General features: G+C 46.6%; 1 protein-coding gene across 1 annotated transcript in view; it reads left to right on the top strand.

Annotated features, from left to right (window-relative positions):
• The first annotated feature begins 12,665 nt into the window (after window positions 1-12,665).
• LOC132452957 (collagen alpha-1(XVIII) chain-like) overlaps window positions 12,666-20,818 on the top strand; it is a 49,294-nt gene continuing 41,141 nt past the window's right edge. Inside the window, exons 1-2 of the mRNA XM_060045791.1 lie at window positions 12,666-12,777; window positions 17,561-17,724. Of these exons, the coding sequence (XP_059901774.1) occupies window positions 12,666-12,777; window positions 17,561-17,724 (276 nt within the window). The remainder of the gene's footprint in view (window positions 12,778-17,560; window positions 17,725-20,818) is intronic.

Raw genomic sequence — 20,818 nt, 5'->3', positions numbered from 1 at the left:
GGGAAGTCCGTCAGTTGATCAGTTTGTATACATCTATCTTTGAGCTAGAGCCTATTTCGCGGTTTGTGAATCAACTGTTTGTGTCAGTTATCAACACGAAGCCCAATATGGAGTGGAAAGGATTTCAATATCAAAGCTTATGCGATATTTTAAGGTAACATCGAACAGAGTTTACTCTTTCGACAAACTGGATATTCCCTCGTTTTTCAGATATCAACTGAATTGTCAACAAACAAAAGGGAGGATTTTTATTTAACTCCTGAACATGGAGAAAAAGTTCCAGACTTTTGAGGGAGTCAGCGAATCGGAGGAGGAAGAGTAGGAGGAAAAGGAGTAGTCCCTGTTTCATCTGATCTTCATCATTCAAACAATTAGAACATTTAAAAAAAGCCACGGAACCCAAACAGTTTACCCACATCAAAGCATCCTGGCGGAAGTCCAGCTCAGCATAGAGGACTCTTTGATGGTAAGAGCTTTGATTTCACCGAGAGGCGATCGATGGCAAAGATAAGGAGGAATTAATGATGGATTAATTGGCTAAGGGACCCCTTAGGAATGCCATTCTATACCTATTCAATCAACAGTGCCAGGACTTTCCCAGCCACATCCATCCCCATGTGGTTTGAAAACAAATTAAAACCCTTTTTGGATCCGTTAGATAAAGCCTATCTACAGGTCGCTAGTTGACTCACATTTAATGGCTTGCTTGAGAGCACCTGGAAGGCCTACAGATTGATTGGAGTCGATGCTGCGTGTACTCTAGGAAAGCACTACCGATCAGCTCAGATTCTCTACTCTGACTGTTAGTGGATGTGTTCCGCTATTAGGGACATCAAAGTTATTTAACAAGCTGCCAAAAATAGTGCGCTATATCTTTGCCATAGGCCCGGTCCTCTCATGTATGCAAAAATAGTGGCTATCAGTATTAACCTGGCCTACCCGATGATGAAGGCTTTGCGGGGCCACACTGTGGAACGACTGATGGTAATGAGTCACCATGACAACAGATGACTGAGCCGCCCAGGCCGAGGTCAGCATTCCGCCACAAGCCCACCTGGCGCCTCTGATAGCTAGCTAGCTGCACCTGAGGTCAAAGTGACATTGCATTGTTTTACCTTCCCCCGCAAGTCACAACAACTCATAACAGAGTTTTTTGGGACGTTATGCTGATTTAATTGATTGGGATGAAGTTTAACCGTGGAGGAAATACAGTTTGAAGACGGTTAGAACTGGTTTCCAGTTTGAACTGGTATAGGGTAGGTTTTATTTTGGTTGGTAGTTTATGTATGTAGTTTATCAAACTCTTCCTACACATGGCATCACCCCTAAACATAGCCCTTCCTGTTTTCACCAGCTTCCTGGTTCCAACATACAGGGGAGGGGGGGGGGGGGTTCAGGCCCTTAACTCTGCCAGTCAAAACAGAGTTCATGACCCCCAGGCTAGAGTCAGAGATATCTTTGAAACGATTGTTTCCAGTCCCAAATATATATATATTAATGTTATATTAACCAAATCAACCATCAATCAATTTTCAGCTTCTCCAACATGGAATCAAGATTCAGAGAGAGTTGAATGTTAATTAGACTTATACAAATCTACACGCTGGGAAAAAATGCCTACAAACCAAAGTAGCAGCAGTAGCAGCAAAGTAGCAGCAAAGTAGCAAACCACGTTCCAGCACTGACTTCACACACACAGGACCAAACTTACAAACAAAGCACCAATGATTGGAAAGAAAGTATTGCAACATTTTCCCGTAAAAGAGACCATGTTATGAGAACGAAAAACCCTTCGACCACACTGTCACATCAAACACAACACAACTCACAGTGAAAGTATCAGCTCAGCTCGTTAAATGCTGTATCGTTATAACAGGGTCTATTCAGGACACAGTTCCACATATGGTACACACACACACAAACAAACAAACGGCCACCAACTGGAGGTCACCAGGAAACCTTTCAGATGATCAGCTGATATTCATCATGATGCTGACACAAGGGAACCTTTGAGGACATGTTGGGGACATGTGAGGTCGTCTAAAACAGATGAGACAGCTGAGGAGGCACTGGGGAACGTTAGAACATACACAGTTATATAAGGATGTGTGACGGCATTCAGGGACATGTTAAAACATGAGGACACTCTTGAGCTGGTTAACATAGATCAGGACTTTTGAGGGCAAATGGGGAAAAAACAAGGTCCTATTGCACCAGATTAGGTAATGTGGGGACATGGTCCCAATGACGATGACGTTTGTGTCACTTTCAAACACATGTGGCATTTGTGGAAACATGGCTGCATTCAAGGACACTTTACAATAGACAAGGTCGCTCAAAGTAAAATGGTGACACAACCAAACATCCAGACGAGGGAATCGGAGGACCCATCAGGACAGCCAAGGACACAACTGGAAGGGTACATTGGACTAGCCTTCAGTCTTAACCCTTTCCTTACATCACCTTAACAAACAATGCACTGATAACCGTCTCACCCACACCTAAGTAACCAAACGACTAAGGAAATCCAGTCCGGTGGATTCAGCTTTCGTTGTATTCATTTCAAGTCTTTTCAATGAAAACTCCATCGTTTGAAGGCCTGGTGTTTGGACCGTCCAAGAGCAGAGGGTTATTGTTAGTGGTGTGAGCGCCAGGTTTAACACCCTCCGTAGGGGAGTTATTATCTTAGCTGTGTGGACGGTTCAGCAGGCCAGTCCACCCCCAGCCTGTCACTCTCCGCTAATCAGCAGGCGATTGTGTTTATAAATGCGCTCTCTCTCTCTCTCTCTCTCTCTCTCTCTCTCTCTCTCTCTCTCTCTCTCTCTCTCTCTCTCCCCCTCTCTCTCTCCCCCTCCCTCTCTCCCTCTCCCCCTCCCCCTCCCCCCCCACGGATGAGGTGTGCAGCGTCCTGTCCCTCTAGTTTAGAGGCAGGAGGGGAGATCTCCTCTCCCAGACCCCAGTGATCAGACACCTGCTTGGACCAGGACTGGTGATCACTCTCAGGCTGCAGTCAGTTTCCAGGGACACACAATGATTCATACTGCAAACAAATATAATACAGAACCAGCAGCAGACAACTGCCACCATGCCTGTCTGGGAGGATAGGGGGAAAACTGAAAGAGAAAGAAGAACTAGAAGTGGGAAATAAAAATAAACAACCAGGCTGCTTGATTTAGAATGAAGAAGTAAAAAAAGAAAGTGTCTGTGCTTGGGCATGCGCGCTCGTGCGGGCGTGAGTGTGCGTTGTGTTTGTTCTTTAGTCTTCCCTCCTATGTAGTGTTTTGTCGGTACATGTGGCGGTAACCAGGCCCACCGCCGTCCCCATACATAAAGTATATTTAATCACTTCCTTCAGTACAGTGCTGACTGCTGACTCGTGTATACATCCACTACGGCACCCTGGGCCGTCGAAGACGTGCCGTGTTTGGCTCTGGCACCAGCTGTTGAGACTCCTCGTTGCATTACAGTACGACAGAATCCAAGCACCAGACATGTGCCCAAGGGCGCGCGCGCGCTCTCTCTCTCTCTCTCTCTCTCTCTCTCTCTCTCTCTCTCTCTCTCTCTCTCTCTCTCTCTCTCTCTCTCTCTCTCTCTCTCTCTCTCTCTCTCTCTCTCTCTCTCTCTCTCTCTCTCTCTCTCTCTCTCTCTCTCTCTCTCTCTCTCTCTCTCTCTCTCTCTCTCATATATATGACACTTCTAGTAAACTCATCACTCCCTAGCCGGAAGAAGGCCCGACCAACACTTATTTACCCCAATCACAGGATGTTTACAGGACCGGGATGAGCAGACTGTACGATCTGGTTCACTTACAGTGGAAGTTTGTTGTTTACGAGAGGGAATACTTCTTGGTCGTCTGTGGTAGATACTACTAGATAATACAAAAGCCAGTGTGTGTAAAATGACTCTATGGCTGTCGCCAGTCAAGTCGAAAACAGACTGAAACAAATAAAAAGTGAGCTTTATAGAGTCAGTGAGTCGTAGTCTCTCTTGGAGAGAGATCTTGCAGGTTCGTACGTCTCCAAGATCAACTGGAGAAGACCAGGAAACTGAGAAATATCGGAGCCAAGGCCGAAACACGCGCCAAGGCGGGCGCCAAATCTGACACGTGAGGAGTAAGCCTATTCTATTCCTTCCATCCCGTCGTCAATGCGAGCAGAGGGATCGCGTTGCCACGGTAACGGCCTTGTTTATCGAGAATAAAAACAAGGTGAAAGTGAGTGGAAATATTGTCCTGAAAGATGGACTGTTGCTGACTGTTTTGAAACAGGACACACGGGGTGGTCTCACACACACACACACACACACACACACACACACACACACACACACACACACACACACACACACACACACACACACACACACACACACACACACACACACACACACACACACACAAGCTCTAGAGAATGTTTTCTTTTCGATTTTTCTGGCTCTCAATAATCAAAACCATTGCTCAGCATTTTCAATCTTTCTTCTGCAGCTTTGAAGGAAGATCTAGTGGTTAGACTGTTCAAGTCCCATCAAAAGGGTTCTGGGTTGGATCCAAATGTCTGAAGTCTACCTAAAGTCTACCCTATGCATCACTCAGCAGGATGCCTTCCACCCCACCTGCTCCTTAACGACCTGTAATCTCCCTGGGATGAGGAACCTCTCTGCTGAGGCACAAAAGACGCTTTGGGTCGCCCGGTGAAACACAAGGACCGGGATCAGATGACGAGATGTCTGCTTCCTCGCGACGCGTTCCCTGGAGAACGTAGGAACCCCAACCCCACCACATTACCTCACACACACACACACACACCACAAGATTGTGGTCCCATTCATCCACCGCCCCCCACTCCATTAACTCCGTCCTCCCCCTGCCTCCCCCCGATAATGTAGATAAAGCGTGTTTAACTCCACCGCTCTCCTACGGGATCGCTTTCCTTCCCGGGGAGGTAAGGATGGTGGGGGGGGGGGGGGGGGGGGGGTTGGGGTTAGAGAGTGGTTTTAGCGGTCGGGTTTTCCCATGTCGCCGGTAGCCAAAGTGGTGTTTAGAGCTAAATGGCAGACCCCCCAGACGAAGCCCCCCTCCCCCCCAGGGCTGTGTAAACGGGAGTGATCCCCTAAGTTTGAGGGGGGAGTGGGGGGGGGGGGAGGTAGGGAACACAATGCAGCTTTTGTGTCATGTAGGTTTCTATAGTGGACGCAGGCCACACACACACACACACACCACATAACGCTCACACAGGCATTTGATACCAAACACATGTGCACTGCACATATCTAGACACACACGCATAAAAACACACACACACACTTGCTTCCCAAACACACATGTGCACACAGCTATGTTTGCACACACAAACACGACAATATGCGCACAAACACGACAATGTGTGCACACACTGCAGGCAACCCACACAGAGAGAGTTGTCACATAAAGACACACACACACACGTTGTGGCATGTGCATTCCAGTGGACTGACGTGTGGCGGACGGGGCCATCCAGGAGCCAAGGTGAAGAGTTAATGAGCAGGGAGAGTCAGGGTCCATCTGACGGAAAGTGACCTTCATCATGATGAAGAGGGACAGGGTGACCCAGTTAGAGAGAGGGACGGAGAGAGATAAGTGAAAAAAATGCAGGAGGGAGAGATCATTTTTAAAATGACCACACTATTTTTATACCTTAAAGTTTTAAAAAGATTAATAACAGATTAATTAATAATGTCCCTTTAACACTTTTATATTTCCTTTTATTCAAGTACTATTATACATTTTTGTAAACTTATACAAGAGAGAGAGAGAGAGAGAGAGAGAGAGAGAGAGAGAGAGAGAGAGAGAGAGAGAGAGAGAGAGAGAGAGAGAGAGAGAGAGAGAGAGAGAGAGAGAGAATCATAACAGAGTGTCTCGAGAGGGAAACAGGGAGCCGCTGCCATCTCCCAGTAGAGTGTAGGAGAGGGAGCCCACAGCCCCCATAACGCGAATTACACGCTGCTACCGCGCTGACTGTGAGTGAGCGCGCTCACGGTGAAGTGATCCAGCTCTGCACAGAGAGGCTGCCATGGAAAATAGAACAAGGCAAGGGAGACCTTTCAGCTGCTAATGAAGAACACATTGAAGAGCTCTCTCATTGATCTGTTAAAAATGGAAAAGTGCGCTTTATCTTGGCTGAAGAAACGCGCGCTCAAAGTTTGTGCGGAAAACGCCGGCGCGCAGAAAGCAAGAGGGAGCGAAATATAGCTAGAGAGAGAGCGAAAGAGAGAGAGCGAGAGAGAGACGTACAGACAGCGAGTGACATATTTCATGTAGAAATGAATTAGAAGTGATGTGGAAGTGACATCAGTGCTCAATGAAAAACCCTCGGGTTGGGATGGAGGGATAGAGAGATGTGCCGATGGAGAGGTGTAGATATGTAGAGATGTTGAGATGGAGAGACGTAGAGACGTAGAGATGTGGAGCACCGTGTGTTGATGTTCACAAAGGAGGAGGATGCGGTTTGTAAACAGACGCTCAGTTCGTTGGCGGGTCAGTGATGGCGGTTGGCCTGCTCCTTCCAGTGCCCAAACTAAATTAAAGTTGTCCTGCCGTAGCCCTGCAAGTTCCTCATGTCGGCAAAAAAACTATAACTTTATTGGAATACAATTAGAAAAGGTTTGGAAGAGGAAATGTTAACTTTTGTGGCCATCTCATTTTTTTATTAACTTTTGCAGAATTTCCATTTCATTTAGATGAATGAAATAAAGTTCCATTCATGGTATCCTCCATTGATCGGTCAAAGCAGAAGCCAACGTATGAAACTAACGCATACAAAAGTGCAGAAGCATCAGTCATCGACTCACCATCCAGTTGGTACGCGGAGGACCAGTGAGACACCGAGAGAAATAATCCAACACACCAGAGGGAAGTCCTGCAGGGCACAAGAAACACACTTCAGTATGTTGCCTACTGAATGGACATTCCCAGCGTGGAGACAAATGCACAAACGGACCAGGCGCGGTCCCAACCGCCCGATGATTCTCTTACCGTAAACACATCTTTGATGAGAATTAAAGTCCAGAAAAGGAGACGGGGTTCATGTGCGTTGAGGTCGGGGTTGTGGTGCCGAGGAGCCCGAGCGAGCTCTGCCTCTCCTGACTTATCTTTACGGGTTATTTGCGCTCTCCCTCTCTCACACACGCTCGCTCTCTCTCTCCTCCTGTATTTCTCTGCCTCTCTCTTTCACACACGCCCTCTCTCTCCCTCTCTCTCTACCGGTGACTCCGCGGAGACACACAAAGGCGTCTTTAGTGCGGCTCCACTTTGTAATCCGACCCCCCGTCTCTCGGTGTGTGTCCGTCAGGGCAGCAAACCTCCTCCCGTCAAATATTCCCACCGCTCTTGCAAATTAACACACTCCAGTCAAGTCCGCCTTCCTGCGGGTTTATGGGGTCGGTACCCGAGCCTCGCCTTTACAGCCCTTTAAATGTCCCCCGTGCAGCCTTGAACTGAACAGCAGTGAACGGAACTGGAGGTGAAATGCCAAGCATCGTTAAGGTTTGATATCGGGGATTTTTATCTGAAGTGTTTCATTCAACCATCCATCGATCAAATGCACCTTTTCTTTTAACATTTTTTCTTGCTGCTCTTACATCTTTCCCCTTATATTTATATTCAGTTCATTTTTTTCTAAATCGCTGACAGCCACTCTATATTATCACATACAGAAAGGGAAACTGGTTTTAATTCACATACTTAAATATATTTTTGCAATGGCCGCACACACAAACACACACAGAGACATACACACCCATACACACACAGGTCTAAGAACTGGTGCCAGGGTGAGTGTGTGTGTGGGGGGGGGGGGAGATATGAATGTGTTTAGAGCCGCTGTCAGACAGCCTCCGAAGATAGCGTCCCGCCACTGCCCGCAGGGACGTCATGTTGGAGGTCGTCACGGCGATAAACCTTCCTCACTTAGCAAACAGGTCTTCATCACTTAGCAGACATGTTTGACTTTGTTTCACTGAAGTGGTTTGTTGTCTGTGACTAAAAAAGGATTTAGGGGAACACCCAAGACAAAGCGAGCAGGAAACAGGTGTGTGTGTGTGTGTGTGTGTGTGTGTGTGTGTGTGTGTGTGTGTGTGTGTGTGTGTGTGTGTGTGTGTGTGTGTGTGTGTGTGTGTGTGTGTGTGTGTGTGTGTGTGTGTGTGTGTCTCTGTTTATTCCAGGTGTAGTATGACTAAGGGCTTACCAAGGTCTAGTGTGAATCTTCCGTATTTGTCAGGTGATGACTTAATAGAAAAGAATATTCCAGACGAACTACCAAAAACATCTGTCTGTCTGTTTTGGTTGCGTGGCAGAGACAATTTTTCCACATTGTGAGCGTACATTCACTAGATTCACCGGCGCCATCACAAATACCAGAAGACATCAACCAAAATCAGGTGTTCTCAACCGCCCAGTCTTTTTTCCAAAGTAAATAACTAAAAACACTTTGAAACTCCTTCGAAGTAAAGAATAAAAAGAGAACACGTGTCTCTTGTTTTTATCTAAAAGAGGCAAGACTCCAACGGCAGCCATTGGGAGGTATTTCCTGGAAGACGTTCCACAGAGGTTTACAAAGCTGTTGGGCAGGAGTTTCATCGACACAACACGCGGAAAACGAACCTAAAAACCGCTAGCAGCTTCACCGAAGAATCCCATGGCTCCCCAATGAAACAATACATGTCAATCACGTTCTGTCTGGTTCATCTACAAAGATACTGCTGTGTCTCAATTTAAGCACCATCACTCATACACCAAGGACAGCAGTTTACATTTGCAAGTCAATCATTGAAGTTCCAGTTGTAGCATCCACTCATGTGAAGGGGTTGTATATACAATATGTTCTGTTGGATAACGATTACTACATTATTTTTGTCTCAGAAATCAACCGAAATTCAACGTGAATTGATTCAAAACCGGAAGAGAGGTCACGACCTCGCCGTTTCACAGGCAGAACCTGGGGGGGGGGGGGGGTCATGACCGACATGGACCCCCAACCCCCAAGAGGGCAGCTGGGGTGAGCTCTGGCATTCTCAGGCTACCTGACAAAGCTGGGGGGGCTTAAAGGTCAGTGGGGCAGGGGGGGTGAGGGGTTAGGGGGTGTAGAACACATTCCTGGGCGTTAGGGGCGGCGTGGTCGTCTTAGGCCCAATCCCATTTCTACCCCTTAACCCTTCCCCTTACCCCTTACCCTTGTTTTGAAGGGGTAAGGGGTAGAAATGGGAGTGGGCCTTAAGCTACTGCTGCGACTGGTCTCGAAGGGGGTCGAGACCCGAACTGGAAATGTAAACAAGAGGAAAACCGCGTGGAGGCGTGTGCGATGGACGGGACAGCGACGCAGCGACGCCGCGACAAAGACGTTACAACGGGGCGACAATGTCGTGACAGTTTGGGTCGGATGTCTGCAGCAGTGGACGAGCCAGAACGCCTACAGCAAGGGTACGACTCTACTCAAATTCATCCACTTATTCAAGTAAAGCTCTTTGTTGACCTTCTAATGAATCCGTCCTATTTTGTTGTGTTGTGTTTTGTTCACAAGCCATGTCGACGACCTCCACATGAATCCCTACAGATTCCCCGAGAGCAAAAACACACAAACAGACCCTGCGTAGCGCAACCCTGTGTATGTTTGCCTCTGTTGCCATTTGAGGAGACTTTTCCATCTGCCGCTGGTTTACAGGAGTGTGTGTGTCTCTGAGAGACAGAGGATCTCCAGGAAGACGATGCTAACAGGCGGCGCCAACCCTGACGGCCGCGCCTCTCTATTGACTCACTGTTTCCCACCAGTGCGTCTCTTCTGTGGACGGTGACACTGGTTCGTCACTGGTTGTGATGCTAGCTATGACGCAGGGAGTCCCAGGAGTTGATGATGTGATCCTTGTTTTAATTTGGAATTAAGATTATCCCAGCCCTGTAGTCCTACAGTTCGTTAGAAACTACTCTATTGAAAGGGACAAGACCTCTCTACGTACTGCAAGGGAACCGCCACTCTCACGGCCCGACCCAAAGATTACACCCGTGAATGCAAGAGAGTACTCTGAACATGGATGAAATACATAAAAAGTACTTTAAATGTAATATAAAGACATTGAAAAAACAGGAGGGATGGACTACAATCCTACAGCTAAACCTGACATAAACTGGTTGGGGTGCCTAACTCATAGCCGTAACTTTCTGGATCCAACTCAAAGTCCACAGTCGACCATTGGGCGTCCATTAGCAAACTACCCCAACCTCTACCGGCTCCTCAAAGACATGTCAGTGAATTTACTTTGGATAAAAGCATCTGCTTGCTGACTAAAAGGTTACAAATGACTCCCTACCAAGTACGGCCATGTAAATGCAAGAGGATATGCTGAACATATAGTAGCCTACTATAAAGTACTAAAACTTGCGTGGGACGAGCCGTCTCTCTGCAGCCAAAGCAAGCGTTTGCTGACCTCGGGGACTGTGTGGTTCGGTCAGGGAGGAATGGCCCAGCCATGCCCACCTCTGGCTGGGGAAGAAGCCCTCCATTGATGCCCCACCACAGGGTCTGGGCAAACCGTGCACAGCGCGCCCCCTCCTTCGTCATACAGAGACTTAAAGGCTTAAAGGCTCATGTCCACATTGGACCGGTTCTGAATGTTTCGTTATTTACTGCCCTGCTCTGAAGGTCATAAAACTGTCTGATGACATAAAAGTGAGTCTGTTGCTTTAGGTAAGGGTTGACGCGACAACACCAAAAACAATCACACAGATGACAAGTTTTGCATATTTAAACGATGTAACAATAATTGTGTGTGTTTTATCCATTCACTTTTGTGTGCGCGCGCGTGTGTGTGTGTGTGTGTGTGTGTGTGTGTGTGTGTGTGTGTGCGTGTGTGTGTGCGTGCGTCTCTCTCGCCCTCTCTCTCTCTCTTTTCCCGTGCGTCCTGACGAAGCTAAAATCGTAAACAGTTAATTTACATATATTTCGCTCTCCGTTCTTCGATGAAAGAAAACCCACGCAAATAGTAACCACGGCGATGTGGTCGGCTCCTTCCAGTCCACATTTCTCTCGGTAAACAAGGGAAACTTCCACCAAGCTTTTCCTCTCAGAGCCTTCTCCCCGACACACGATTTACACTTCTCCGCGTCCCAGGTCGGTATTCAGGGAGGGGCGAAGAGAGCGAGTTTCCCCTTCGGTGAGATGCAAATATTATACTGTACGTTGTCACCTTCATGGCTCGGAGACCTAAGACACAGGGCGGTTTGTGAACGCCGGAGCGAAGGTTGTTATATTAAATTCACCTCATATCACTGGACTCTGTTACTTCAGCATTATTGATTTATTCATAGGTTTGTTTCAAGGGTGTTTTCTTACAGTAGACCTTTGCGAATTTTGCAAAGTTTCTTCCCTCCTCTTGCAGAAATGCTGAGCACTTCCAAGTAGCAGGGGGTGAGGCCACGTGATCCACGTTTAATTCAGCATTCAATCGTAATCAGAGCTTCAGAGAACCATCTTAACAAGGCAATCTCACACCAACCGCCTTAATCACACAAAAACCATACATTAGTTGATTACGAGCACGTTTCCCTACTAAAAACGTCACTCATCACATTGTTTATTTCTCATTGTACGGGGGGGGGGGGGATTCCCCTCGTGTCGACCGACGGGGGAGTGCTGACCCTCACGGTAAGGAAGGGGAATGAAGAGCTGATGTTTATACGCGAGGCAGCCATGATGGATCAATTACTGCTCTTTGCCTGAATTACAGGCTCGCCGAACAATGGAGGGCTGGTGGTGGGGGCGCTCGAGTCAAGTGTTTAAGTGCTTGAGTGCCAGGCTGGCCAGATTTGAGGCTGAGGAAAACAAGGTAAATAGTGCTGATCATGCTTCATTTCATCCGCTCACGTTGTTTTTAGTACCGCTTCTTGGCTGCTTCCACACATTGGACTGGATAGAGTTGCAAATCAATTGTTTGGAGTTATTTTCAACCAAAAAAAATTGAAATACCATTAAAACCATACATAGATGGAAAGCACACGTGCAGCACTACCATCTTCACCAAAACAACGAAAACATTGCCGTGCTAAGCCCAGAACCTTCCTACTATTCTCTCTGTTGTGATCTTTAGCGGTATTTGGACAGGAAGGTGTCAGGAGGGGGGCTCAAGGGGGGGCGTTGATTACAACTTAAAAGACAAAAAACGTTTCAACACCAAAATCCTTTCTTTTGTATACACGACACCTGCCTGTAAAATCACTCAAAGCAGCCTCCAGGAAACCCTCTGGAGAGATCCTTTCATGGGCTGCAGGTGTGTGCGCGTGTACGTGCGAGCCTGATCCAAGGTTGTGTTGATGGGGTTTGACACGAGACCCGCCGACGTCCAAATTCTACATCTACTTGTAGTTTATCCTCCGATATATCCGACTGGGAGTCATCCAGACTCTTAAATACACCCAGCGCTCCGGCTCTGAGAAGATCCTGGCCAGAGTAGGAAACGACCTTACATTCAGTCCGACCTGGGTGGAGGAGAAGGTGGTGGAGATTGTAGAGGAGAAGGTGGAGGACATGGTGGAGGAGACGGTGGTTGTGGAGAAGGTGGAGGAAATGGTGGTGGAGGAGAAGGTAGAGGAGAAGGTGGAGGAAATGGTGGTGGAGGAGAAGGTAGAGGAGAAGGTGGAGGAAATGGTGGTGGAGGAGAAGGTAGAGGAGAAGGTGGAAGAGATGGCGGAGGAGATGGTGGAGGAAATGGTAGAGGAGATGGTGGAAGAGATGATAAATGAGATGATGGAGCACCGTAGAAGAGTAATTCTGTTTCCACATTTGGAGAGAATGGGTCATTGGCCTTGCAACAGGTGTAGATGTGGAAAAAGGTGGAAATATGAACTACGGCTCAGGTTTGGATCTACCCGGTGGTCCCACGTCAACCCTGTCTTCACCGCCATGTCCACAGAGTCCCACACGCCCACAAGAACCAAAAGAAAAATCACCTTCACTGACAGAATTTGAAACCTGGTCTTCAAGGAATACTTGCTTCATAGTACCATACATTCTCCATTTAGCGTCACATTTCAATCAGCGAACACATGCGTTATTTGAACCACAGGAAGAGAGGAGAGTGAGATACATCAGAACGTAAAACGATCGCTGCCTGAAAAACCACTCGAAGAGCTGCGCTCAGATCCGAGGCCTGAGCCTGCTTATAGCTTAACAGATTCAAGAACGCAAAGCTCCTCAACAACTCGCTCCATCGCCTCTGGGAACCTGCTCTCTCTTTGTTTTATTTCAAAGAGCGACGGATGCCAGGGTCTGCACTAGATCAGCGTCAGGCCGATCTCACCAGCGCCCTCACGGCGTTGAAGGGTTTCAGCACCGGTGCAGCTCACAAAGTGTATGAAATAAATGTGATTATGTACCCGGGAAGAAGTTGGAAAGACCGTACGAATCCCCCTAAAGGAAAACTCTCTTTGAACCGAAACTTGAGCGTTTTACCTCGGAGATGTAGGATAGAATTCTCAATAAAAATATAATAAAACCTCAAGGTTTTTCTGAAATATAAAAACACAAGAACCCGAGCCCGTGGATGATGTAGCTTTGTAGATGAAATGGTTGTCTCATAAATTTCCCCTTACTTATTAATAAAGCTTTATTGCCGACACCTGGTGCTGTGTCCATTAAGATACAAAACTGTATCAGACAAACCAGGATGAGATAAGCCAGGGATGTTCACCATCACTGGATGACAACCAGGGAAGGGTGTGATGTGCGGAAACCCAACCGCAGTCCTCCGAGATGAATTCCTTTGGGGGCCGTTATTAGACTCAGTCTAGGAAGCCAGCCCTTGCAATTCTGCATTCTTATCCTAATTGAGAAATGTTTGGCAGTGAGATGATATTATTAGGGTGGTAATGTTGTACAACAAAATGCTTCTCATCCCCCCCCCCCAAACACACACACACACACACACACACACACACACACACACACACACACACACACACACACACACACACACACACACACACACACACACACACACACACACAAAGAATGTCCTGGAAGCAATCGTTTTCTTGAGACACTGGGGATAAGTGTTGAGCTAGCTTCAAAACACTTCCAAGTTCATGGTTGGCTAGCAGACTGGAGAAGACCACATGGAGTCCAAGGATCTGTCCTACGTGCTTGAACATGAGCATGAATGCACACACACATCCACACTCTTTGTATGACCCATGCTCACACCACCAGGTCATCATGACCAAATTGTCCCTCTTTCTCTACCACAGAGGCGTCTAATGGCTTCATTGTTCATTGTTTGCACAGCAAATCCACCCCACTGCCTCCTCTCGTCTACCATCTTCCTGCGGCTGTCACCACCGCTTTACCCCCCTACTTTATCTCTCTTCAGACCCAAGTCTAAGTAGTGTCTTGGCCCGAAGAGCATGAGGTAAGCCAATGACGATTTCATTGAAGCCCCCCCCTGCCAACCCTGCTCCTGCTTTCATCAGGGGTCTCCCGCCTCGAAAGGCAGGGGCGGCAGTTGAGGAGAAAAGGTCTTTGTGAGAAGAAGAAAGAGGATGCTTTACTTGAAGACAGATAAGTGACCACAGAGTCTTTTAGTCTTCGAGTTCCCTCTGAAAGATCCTGCAGTCAATGTTTATGTTAACACATACCGTGTTGTGTTTGAAAGGATGCTCTTTCTGGTTGGAAGTGGGATTACGTACTCAGAGACGCTGGATGGATGCAATCATGTATGCTCAGGGGTGATCAAGGTCTTCCCTCTACATTCTCCATCATCATCATAACCGCTTCCACATGTACTCTATAGTGCATCCACCTAATATTTTTCTTCAGACAAGAACAGAGGTGTCAACTATCGTGCACACATATAAAGCCCTGACTGGAGGAAGGTGGAGGTCGACGTCAGATTACTCTCAGATCATTCGCACACCGTTTGGGGCAGAGTGAGCAACCTCATTGAAAATATAAAGTAAATGTTTTATGGGTTCCATCATCCATGAACACATCCAAGGGTCTGACTCTTTTCCCCTTCATTATTACCCCCACCACCACCCCCTTCCCAACCCTGACATAGTTGTTGGTTTTGATGCACGTCTGATCGGGCAGAACCGAGGAGAAAGGAATCAAAAGGAGTGGAACTGAGAGGGCTTTGAAGTTGCTTTAATAGATTGGAGCTAAGTAAAGTAAGAAACCCAGATGATCCATTCATCAAGGTCTTTAAAAAAGGAATAGGCCTGTGGCGAAACATATAAAGACAAAGCATAGCTCCCACCTCCCCTCTGCATTCTTCATCCTGTAGGAATCGGCTTAAGAAAACAAAATGCTTTTTTTCCTCTCTGTTCAAGAAGAAAGAGAAACGGCACTCTGTGCCTATAGGCTTTCGGAAGGTGCTTCAGAATTGCAGCATACTTTATGCCCATGTCGACTCCCTGCAGAGAATGTAATGCATGGCCAACTGGGATCAAACCAAGAATCATTGGGTGACACTGTCGTTACCCTGGCTACAGAAAAGTTGACTGTAAAATAATTGAAAGTAGCAGAGTTCTGTAGCAGATTGTACGTGTGCCTCTCCCGATGAGAAGTAGCCATCACTTTTTGTTATTGTTAACAAAAAGTTATTTGTCCGAACACTTATCCATCTTCACGGTAAAATACCCATCTGGTCATAAATAAGGCAACGTTCAAAAGAAAGAGCTTTAGGTCGGGAGGTTTTTCTTTAATTTATCCCTCTGGATGCGAGTTCAGATAGGCCTCAAGGTCAGGAGGTCATCTTGGATCAACACTGCCTCTGTAACGCATCCCAGCCCAGGATCTGACCCAAACAACCTCGTTAAGAACCAAACCTTCAAATCTTCTTCTCTGTGCTGTTGTTCACACAAGTTCTAAGAAAACTAAAACACACTGATCACCTCACCAGGCTCTCGGTTTCACCAATGTACAGAAACGATTTGATAGAAACTGCAGAAACATGGAACAGTGCAGAACGACTCAAGGGATTTCGATTGTGCCATGGGGGTTTAGCGGTCTGAAACAAATCAACTTAAAGTCGATGGGCCCACTGAAGCAGAGGCTAGCAGTATAGAGCGTCTTGGGTTTCCAGAACCACTTGAACCTCAGTGACACTAATGCAGAGCAGAGGCTGATCAACTAATGTGTGATTAATGTTTGAGTGGAATGCCAGACATCAGACGAAGAAGACAACCACTTTGGCCATTGTCGCATTTAATAATCGGATCGACTGAGAGTAAACACACACACACACATAAGCGTAACACAAACCTAACTCAAACACCTAAGCACACACACAAGTATGCACACATATACAGTACACATGTGTGGTGTCATACACACACACAAACAAATTATTTCGTTTTGAGAACATCAACACCAACCACACACAAACGCCCCTAACTCACACACATAAGCATGCACGCATGCGTGCGTGCGTACACACACACACACACACACACACACACAAAATGTTAAGTATTGAGAACATAAACCAACCACACACACACAATCTCTCCTAATCTATCACACACAAACACAATCAAACACACACGCAGACACACACACACTAGATGTTTAAGTATTGAGAACATCAACCAACCGCACACACACCACCTCTCCCAATCTAACACACACACACACACACACACACACACACACACACACACACACACACACACACACACACACACACACACACACACACACACACACACACACACACACACACACACACACACACACACACACACACACACACACACGCAGCAGGGCTCTCACGGCTGTAGGGAGGCATGACGTCGTCTTTCCTCCATGACGGCATCTCTGAGGCCACAGCGGCGTCCACGCCACATTTCCATTACACACGCTCTGTATGTGAAGGGTCGTGCACGAGCCAACGTGCACGCCCTCTGGACATGGAACTCATTAACACATCAGTGCACGGCGGACTTCAGCACTGCTGGGCTCCTCTGTGTCTCTCTCTTCCTCCCTGTTGTTCATTGAGATTGAACGATAGTTTACTGAGTGTATAAAGCCGCAGATTCTTTCCTTACAATGAATTGAGATGTGACCTATTAGCGTCTTGGTCAAGGATGCTTACCACAGCAGACATTGGGGATCAAACCTTCTAATAAAATATCCCCCCCCCCCATCAGACCCCCCTGCTACAGAATTTGGTTTTGTTGCAGACTGTACAAATGCATTTCAAGAAAAGTCTGCAATTACTAGCAGTTTGTTTTTTTCATAAGTGATAATAGTTTTATTCTGAAAACCTCTTTCTACCCTAAAGACCAGGTCAAAGTCAAAGTCAAAGTCATTTTTTATGTCAATCCAGCAATATGTACAGGACATACTGAGGATCGAAATTACGATACTCTCAAACCCCAATGGTGCAAAATACATCAAATAAATAAATATGTTTAAAAATAGCAAAAAATATACATAGTATAAAGATCCATCAGAGCTCTGTGGTTTAAAACAGTTGCTCACCGAGTAAATAACAGTATACAAGATGGTCCTCAGATTCCTCAACAATTACTGCCTAATAGCTCATCTCAGTGACTCAGAGACGGTACATCTCAACCTTGTACGAAGCACAGTGCCTCTCCCCACGTCCCCGTGTAGCAGCGCCTACAGCATCTCCAACGAGGGGCCCGGGGCCAAACTAAAAGAGGATGATGTTGGGTTGGAAAAAGACAAGCCTTCCAACGGGGTCGGGTGATGTAAGCCTCAGCAAACATCTGGTGCTTCCTCAGCCCACTTTCAGACCCGTTCTCTGGACACCCACTGACAACGTCCAGCCGTCTAAAGTGGGTGTTAGGGGATTGCAATTTAATGGCCTACCGCAATATCACTGCAACACCGCAACACTCAGGGAAAAGAATGTTCTGCACCCCCTCAAATACTCATGTTCTGGTCGCGTTCATGTTCCCATAGCTACTTTGTTCTCTGTACCATGTCCGTTTTTAGAAACTTTGATGGGCAGCGCTTTAATTAGGCTTTATTCATCATTTATTTGTGTTTCAGATCTTGAAAGGTGCTCAACAATCACGCTGTATTATTTATTATAATTGTTCTAACCCTCACCCGAACACATAGGGATCATTCATTGTGAAAATCGACCAGCGTTCTCCTGAAGGTTGTTTCCAGGTTCAAACAGCACCCTTGGGAGCGACCATTTAAACCTTCAAATCAGAAGGAAAACATACATCATGGTGTAGTCATGCATGCCCATAAGTTACGGAGATTCAGAACATGTTTCATCAGTAAAACTAGGTTTACGTTCGATTTTATGTTTTCGTTTGCAATAAACATAAGCTGGGGTTCTCAAAGATTACAGCCCGTCATAAATATGAGTATAAAGTCAATTCATAATTAATTAAAAAACACATTTTGAAACCAAAGCAATTGTAAGTAATAAGTAATACATTTACTTTTATTAAAATAAACCGAAAGAAACATATTTTATGAGTAGAACCAGTGAAGTTGAACAAACCTATGGAAACTTTTTCCAATTAGTCTTACAGCGAACACAGACGCAAGTCATTAAAGAGAAGGCGGGCAGGTAGGAATACTAGAGAAGAATGCCTACTGGTTAGGCTGCAGACGTTGTGGACCCTGACCTTCTCCCGAGGTTCACTGTGGCGTGTGTGTGTGTGTGTGTGTGTGTTTAAGCAGCCTCACCTGGCACGAGCCAGACCTGGCACGTGCACACCTGTTGTGCATTGAGATCAGCCAATGTGCCCAGGTGTGCAGCCATCTCCACACACACTCATGCATCCGTCATGGATTATCGTCTGCAAACCGTACGATAAACCGTCTGTCAACGACACCCCCCCTGCGTCCTTGCGTAGAGGAGCCCAGTTGGCGTGGCGCATGCACTTTGCTGCCGTTTCCTAACAACAATAATCCCCACCAAATCCCCTGGTTTTAAAATAGCTATGTTCCCTCTTTAACATCCCATCACATCAGCCAATACCATTAAAGACACCAACACAGCCACTATTCCACTGGGAGTCGATGGGGAACTCCTGAGTGAGTCAGTGGAGGTACGGGGCGTTGTGGGGGTGAGGAAGGGAGATGATTGTACGCTGTGATCCACATTTTCCACAGTTTGGACAATAACAGAGCTGTTATTGACGGGCAGGGGGGGGTGCTTATCTCTCCCTGCATGCAACATCATCACCTCACGAGTCATCAGACGTATCCAGAGGCCAGGTGTGTGTGTGTGTGTGTGTGTGTGTGTGTGTGTGTGTGTGTGTGTGTGTGTCTTTATAAACGTATGGTCGATGCATCTCCAGTAGGACTCCGCCTCAGGCTCCAGGGTTCAATATCTACTCATCAGGCTTCATATGCCTCACCTTCAGCCTCGTCTGCACATTGAGATAGAGCACCTCTTCCTCTCTCCTTGCTTTAACTCAAACCCAAAGACTGGCCACTGTTGGAAACAAGCCCCTGCTCCTTGTTTCCATAAATCCAAGAAAGATTGAAAAACTCTCTGGCACAGACGTTGAAACGTTGAAGGAGATATAAAACACATGCATAGAATGGAGGAGAAAAATGCACATCAAACTGTATATCGAAAAGATAGATTAAACTAATAAAACAAGTTTAAGGGGTATCAGATGAGAAGAAAAGAAGTGGAATAACTCTCTACCCTAGGAGACGATGGAGGTTTGACCTTTCTCACGACCTTTCCATGTTTTCTAACAGATTATCCTAAAGCCAACGCCGAAAGCTACATTATACTACTTTAGCCACAGGATTACCCACAATGCAACACCCCCTGCCACTCTATGACCATCCTACATGGAAAGATTATTCTTCATTATATTATGCGACATGCTAATTAAGGAAAACATTTATTTTGCATTAACAAACGATTATGAGGTCAAAACTTTAACTCTAAGAAACTTAATTAGATTTTTCCTTATCCTCTGCTATAGCTGGTGCATACTATGTAACGCTAGAATAGGCTCACAGCTACCTTGTAGACAATCAAATCGCTGCCCTTGGAATTCCTGAGGTTCCGTTATCTAATATTCTACGAAGAGAGGAGATCTGGCAGCACAAGGCCAGCTTCAAAAAGGCCCATTCCTGCCATCGTTGGGATTTGAGACACAGGAATTTCCAGAGGAAAGAAGACTTCCAAAAAAAACGAAATGACAGATTTCTGTCCAGTCTAATAGGCGGTGACATGTGACACGTGTGAGAGGGAGGGGTAAAGGCCTTCACACACCGGGCTGATCCACAACGACTAGAGATATGCCCAAGTCATTTTAAGCTACAAACTCGTTGAAACCTGACGCGTTGCAACTTTAACGTTTTTATTCAACATTTAACCACAACCTTTACACCACATTTTCCTCCTCCTACGACTGAAATGTCTGATTGTTTTGGGAACAGCATCGATTGTGAGGAGACGGAATCGCTCTCCCTAACCGCTGTCCCTGTTTAGCATCGCGTCCCTGTTTGGCATCGCGGGGCCTCTATCCCGACATCCTTGGAGACTGGGTAACGTTTGAGGCCTGATATTATTTATCCATGGTTGAGGCGAGCTAAACCACACACAGCTGGCCGGCCTCAAAAGGCCCACTGTCTGTCCCCGGGCAGACGTCAGGGGGACAGTCAGGAGAAGGTACCGGGACAGGCAGTCATTCCACTCACTCATAACGCATCATCGGGAACACCCTTTGATTCACCCCGTCATATTCCCACCACCTCAGACAAAACATGACGCCATGACGTAGGGACGTCTGGGACGGAGATGGCAGCCCCCGAGACATTAGCCAAGTGTTGAAGGCAAG

Source organism: Gadus macrocephalus, chromosome 23 (assembly GCF_031168955.1).
Source record: "Gadus macrocephalus chromosome 23, ASM3116895v1".
Classification (NCBI taxonomy): Eukaryota; Metazoa; Chordata; class Actinopteri; order Gadiformes; family Gadidae; genus Gadus; species Gadus macrocephalus.
Note: the sequence above shows the minus strand (reverse complement) of the source record. Positions and strands in the feature narration are given on the sequence as shown.